Source organism: Cynoglossus semilaevis, chromosome Z (assembly GCF_000523025.1).
Source record: "Cynoglossus semilaevis isolate Cse_v1.0 chromosome Z, Cse_v1.0, whole genome shotgun sequence".
Lineage (NCBI taxonomy): Eukaryota > Metazoa > Chordata > Actinopteri > Pleuronectiformes > Cynoglossidae > Cynoglossus > Cynoglossus semilaevis.
In genome coordinates, this window is record NC_024328.1 from 13,821,930 (window position 1) to 13,828,350 (window position 6,421).

Below are 6,421 nucleotides of genomic sequence, written 5' to 3' on the forward strand. Positions count from 1 at the left end.
AAGTCGCATGTCGTTTAATTAAAACAATTTTGTCTCTCCCTCACACTCTTTGAGAGAGCGTTTTATGACATGTGAAACAGCGCCCCTCTAGCTGTTACGTGGTGAATGGGTGTTGAAAACATGGTACTGCACTCTGTTGCGGCGTCGCTGGTTCAATGAGACTGGCGGTCCGCCACATCGTCGGCGGTGAATGGGAAACACTCGCGCTGACTCCCACTCACTGTAGTGACGTGTTAGAAAATATTGTCATGACGAAACCTGTGGTTTTAAAAAGAAAACTGTACTGTACTGTATGTTTCAGATTAGGTAGCTAATGTGCTAAAGTCCCAATGCTTAAATTGAGCAACTTAACAGTTGTTAGTCAGATGAACAATTATTTTAATATATTGTATGAAATATTCTATTAGGGTTAGAAATATGCTAATGAATATTTAAAAGTTTGTTTCCGCTGAAGAATAATCTGTATGTTTAAAAAAAAATGCTAGCAATGCTAGCTTGCATTTCCACCATGGTCCAAAACAACAACAAACCCTGAGTGGAACCTCAGTTTCCTGCAGAAGTGACATATATGTGTCACCACTTACACGCACATATGTTGACATTTATATGTCAACGCTGTGTCATGAAATCCACCCAGACAATTATGGTGCGGTGTGGACGTTACCAAAGGAAAACTAGAAGTTAGGCCACCATTTTGTCACTGCTTTGACCGTTCCTGATGGTGGAAATGCATAATGACTTGAAGGTCGACATACGGTTTTTATATGATGTCAAGGGTAACACACCATTGATCACATGACCATCTTTGTGCTGCTGAAGCCCCCTCCCCGCCCCCCGCTCCCTCACCCATGTCTTTTCTGTTTAACACACACACACACCCGACAGTTGACGTTATAGCAGCACAGTGTTGGTATAATGATCTGATGTGTTCAGGGTTGATCCGACTCCATTGCCGCCTCATCCATCCGTCCTCTTTGTTACTCCTCCCTCCCTCCTTCCTCTTCTCCCCCCCTGTGTTCTCACCCAGGATTGGCTGTGTTTGGTCACTTTGGTGTTTCTATGTTCCAGCCCTGGTGTTCTTGGTTCCTCTGCTACAGTACGTGCGTGTGTACGTGTCCGTCCGTGGCTGTGGACAGTAAAACAGAGTGAAGCTGTGTTTTACTGAAACATCTCTTCATCTAAAACAGGAAGTCAGCTCCGAAGGAACGCTTTCATCACATGTCAGGAACAAATATATATATATATTGCACACCATTTCTAGAAAGGATTATGGGATGTTGTGCTATCGGGAAGACGTTTTAATCAATGGAATATATTTACACATGTTTTGAGTGTTTTGATTGGTCAAGATTCACGCTGTTTTCACACTAAACGTTAACCTCACGGTTGTGAACTCATTTCAATGCTATAGCCTGTATTGCCACTTTAACGCCATACACTTCATACTGTAGAAAATATACGCACTTTCACAGGCAACACACAACAGAGCTGTGTGTATTATGGAGTACTGATGTAGTAGTACTGTGATAATTAGATGTTAATCTGAAGTACTTATTAGTAACTGAACTCATCATTAGCAACTATACAGTATGTGAACATAGAAATCAACACCAGGGGTCAGTAAAGGAGCAGTGATTTTTAGTTAGCTTGTGTAAAAGTCAGTTAGCATAGTGACTAACAACAAAAGTTTTTCGTGTTTCACCGTTGTATTTACCAACAAGAATTACTAAGTATCACTGAGCAGCCATTTTTTAGTCAGTATAGCGCACAGTGATCATTGACAGTTAGCGATAATAGGTGAGCCGCAAGAATAATCAAAGACCAAATGTGATGTTAGCGTGAATTAGCTAGTACTAGTACATTGTAGTAGCTGATAAGCTAGAAATCTGTTATTACAAGCCAGTTTAGCCACTACAGTATGAGTTAGCACACTGATCGGCAATACAGTAATTAGCTAGGGTTAGCTATCAAGTATTATAAGTGAGTTTTTAAGTTTCAAAGTCCACAAGTTTGTTAGCAAATTGCCAAGTAAGCATGAGATATAGTGGGTTTTAGCGCACATTATTACAAGTGTTAGCAAGAATTAGCTACTATCACTGGGCAGAAATACTTTAAAGTATATATCAAGACATTGTATCATGAATGTTTAGCCAGGAATATAACCAGTTAATTACATCTGTTAATAATAAGTATAAAAGTGATAATTACTGTAGTAATTAAGTAGTAGTAGTAGTAGTAGTAGGATTGTGCGACCGTGTCTCTGCTGCGTGTTAACGTGTGTGTGCACCTATCGTATGATTTATTTTAGGATAGAAAAAGTGGTAGAGCAGAGCCCGAGCCCAAACTGAAACCCTCTTTTAGGTCCATCACTTCGACCTCCGACCTCAAACGCCGTAGGGCCTCCGGGGACGCCACGGTAAGAAGATGAAGACCAACCGACTGCCTCTTGTCTTCCTCCACCACCTCTGGTGTGACTCATCTTTCCTCAGTTTTCTTTCCTCTTCCTTTAACTTCATCAATTCTTTTCTGTCAATGTTTTTTTTTTCTTCTTTCGTCTCCTTTTTTTATCTCTCTCTCTTGTCCTCCTCTCTCGCTCTTCTTTTTTTTCATCATCTCGCTGACTCATTCCTTCTCCATCGAGCTCTTGTGTCCCAGTAAAGACAAAAAAAAAAACAGAGGAGAGTCCTGGAGTCCGAGACGTCCAGTCAGGTCAGGACTTGTCTTGTGGTTTAGGGCTGCGTTGTTTTTCACACGGTTCACATCGTCCTCTTGCAAAGGAGAAGTGAAGAGGGTCAGACTGTGTGGTCTCTTTCACTCCTGTGGACCTTTGTCCTCTCATCCCTCCTCTCTGTCCTCTGGTCTGTCTGTCTGTCTGTCCGTCCTCGTCCCGTCTGCTGTCGTCCACGCTCCCGGTCTTGCACTTTCCGCCTTGTCCTTTCCTGTCTCTGTCCCTTCATCTGACAACGGCAGTAAATATCCGCACAAATTTTTTCCGAGATTTAAATTTACACCATAACCATCTGACCTTGTCTCTAGCACCCCCCCCCCTGTCTCCGGAGGATATTTGTTTTGAGGTGTCTAACTGATTTTGTCTCCTACAGCTTCTCATACAGGTGAAACGTTTGACCGGCTCCTGCTTCGTCTTTGGGAAACTAGACCATTGTCGTGGGAATCAAATCATTACTGATTAATATTTCCTCATCCTGTCATCTGTACCGATGCTTGTGAGTCGTCTGTGGAAGCCGCCGCTTTCCTCACGTCTTTTTCAGGGTCACAGCGGAGCGGACGTCTTCTGTTGTAACACAGGGGAAGGAGGCGGGGGGGTATTGGTATTGTCTTTATCGATGACACAATCAGACGCGTCATCGAGGAATTCATCCCGTGAAATCGTTTCTGCTGTCGACTCCCAATATTTCTCAGGCATGTGAAATGTTCTGTTTTTCCTACGACGTCACCGAAGTTGAACTTGACGGGAGTCACAATAAGGGTATAAAAAGAACACAGTATCATAATGTTTAAAAAAAAGAACAGGCTGGATTGATGGATTGATGGATTGATGCGATGACATCAGGGGATGGTTGAAGGGTGGACTATGACTCATTCTTCTTTGTGATCATCACCCTTTATTTTTATATGAGTGTTTCTTCTTCTCTCTCTGGATATGAATGGTGTCCAGACTCTACATGCTGTTTGTACACACACACTGCCTCTGTCCTCCTCTGCAAGCACGACCGACCTGTAGGATAAACAAAAAACACTTCAGCTGACCAATCCTGGGCCTCGTGTACTGTACATGACCACGCCCTCAGCGAAACATGTAACACCGTTAACACGATTGCACGCTAATGTCTGTAGAGTACAGTACACCGGCTTTTTTTTTTTGATTACATAAAACAGGTATCCCCAACCCCCGGTGCGTGGACCGGTACGGGTCCATTAATATTTTGTTAGCGGCCCACAGTGGGACACAATGAAAAAAATGCTTTATTTATAATAATTTACTATTTAATATATCTATTTGCTTTAGTCATTTAAAGTGAAAATAATGTGATTGACGCTGCAATATTAAGAAAATCTAAAAAAAAATAATTTTATTTTGAAAATTGAAAATCTCTCCAAATTTTAGGCGTTTGGTAGGTTTTACTTAAATGCACTTTATATTTGTTTAAATTTTATTAAATAAATTAAATAAATAAATTTCATTTTTGACCACCAGGGGTCCTTCAAGAGACGTAAAAACAATGACTTCTGGCCCAAATTCCAATAAAGATACAGTGACATGGCGGTGATTGTAAACATACAGCTTCAGTCATTGTGGTGATTCTAACCAACCAATAATGGAGGTTAATCTGAAGAAGACCTGAAGGGCAGCAACGCCTGGGATTTACTCCCGTGCTCTGCCGTTAAAAGCCGACACATAAAAGTTTAATGTTCCCCGTGGCTGCGCTGATCCCAGGTCAGATTACATGACAGAGAATGTTTAATGCAGGCGGGGATTAAAAAAACAGTCTTTTATACAGAGATGTCGCCCCCTTGAAAAATTTTTTTTTTGAAGTTATAAAAAAATAAATACTTCCGAATGTAAATATAGTCAACGAGGGATTTGCGGCAGCGGTCACGTGTACCGCGTACATTAGTTGGGATTCGTGCTTCGTGTTTCTCGTGGCGTCTTAATCCACGATTGGTCAAATTGGCAAAAGTAGAAGATGTGTACTACACACAAAAGTTGGCCACATTAATTAGCAGAATTCTGCGAACTACACATATATATATATTAATTAAATATACACCAACAGTACTGATTAGCATCTGAGCTATCTCTATAGGGAACCCTAATCCACCTTAGACACTTTACTCCATATCCACAGTCGGGATGTAACGATACATGAACTCACATGATTTTATCGCGATTTTTTTTTTAATCCCCAGTTTGACTTTTAATCTAATGATTACGTTCTGTTTCAACACCTGAACATCACTTAGGGCTACGTAGGGACCTGACGTTTTGGTTTAACAGTAGGTCAGGTTTGGGCCGATGTTTTTAGGCACATACTGCCACCTACTGTACTGGAGGGTGTAGTGTCTTGGTTTGACCAGTTTTGGAGATTCCACTCCTTACGTCTACGCGCGATTTTTAATTTCTATCAATTTCTAACCGAGTTCCGATGCATCGTTACATCCCTAATCAGCGGTCAAGTCGTTTCTCTATAATGGTTTTTTTTTGCCGGGACCATCGTGGTTCGAGAACCAGAGAACATGTGCTGAATGGGTGGAACAAGTTTTTTTTATGTATTAATGTCTCTGTGTTCTGTACGTTTTTCCCCTCTCTTCTCTCTTGTGTGCGCCTCCGCCCGTAGCCGTACCCGACCGACATCACCGGCCAGCTCAACCTATCGGATCCGTCCGTCAGCACCGTGGTCTGAAGGAAATGACGGCGACGGAGAGAAAACTTCACTGCTACTGCTGAGCCTATCACACCAGTACACACACACCGAACCACACATACATCATATGGACACACCTGTGGAAACAGGAAGGGGGCGTGTTTTCGGGTATCCGACACACACACACATACACTCCATCCGTCATCCCGAACCTAAATCTCTAACCAAGTATAAACACATGCTCACCTAGCCGCGCTTGTAGCCTTCCGCCTTATTTACCAAGAATGTTTTGTTTTGTTTTTTGTTTTGTTTTTTTAAACGAAAGAACTGATACGGAACACTTTTATTTTGGAACCTGCCTGTGATATGGTACAGATGGCGCTGTCACAATGATAAATGGCACCGATGTTTGAAACCAGCGCTGCCAGCCGTCTCCCCTGAACATAACTCGACGTAGGAATTAATTAGGAACAGGTCCGTTCGGAGACTTTTTCTTTTACTGATCTAGAAAATGTAGGTCAGGAAGTTTCTCGTTGGGTTCCTATCAACGTGGAACCTGCTGATTGGAGTACATTCTCTCAGAGACCTGATCTTTCGGAATTTCCATTTATCGAACCTTTGACGCAGTTGCAGACCTGACGATCGGTAACGTTCCTGTTTTTGAAGAAACCCGTCAACGAGAAACCTTTGGTGGGAGACACAGTGATCGGGAACATAAGGAAAAGGATTCTAGAATCTTGTTCATGAAATATATATATATATATATATATATAAACATATATAAACATATATAAACATATATAAACATATATAAACATATATAAACATATATAAACATATATAAACATATATAAACATATATAAACATATATAAACATATATATATTAATATATATATGAATATGGAGTACTGTATAATGCACACGGGAGTGGCAGAAAAGAACATGAGGATGATGATGAACTCAAGTGAGATATTTATATATATATATATATATCTATATATATATATATATATATATATATATATCCATACATCT

The 6,421-nt window shown here is 40.9% G+C and overlaps 1 protein-coding gene across 2 annotated transcripts in view; it reads left to right on the top strand.

The window, feature by feature from the left end:
* LOC103397970 (glutamate receptor ionotropic, NMDA 1-like) overlaps positions 1-6,102 on the top strand; it is a 28,824-nt gene extending 22,722 nt beyond the window's left edge. The window contains exons 21-22 of one of the 2 annotated variants that reach the window (XM_008336431.3): positions 2,309-2,416; positions 5,358-6,102. In XM_008336431.3, the coding sequence (XP_008334653.1) occupies positions 2,309-2,416; positions 5,358-5,423 (174 nt within the window). In that variant the 3' untranslated portion in view covers positions 5,424-6,102. The remainder of the gene's footprint in view (positions 1-2,308; positions 2,417-5,357) is intronic. The other variant, XM_008336430.3, reaches the window with a different exon arrangement.
* Positions 6,103-6,421: the final 319 nt, after the last annotated feature.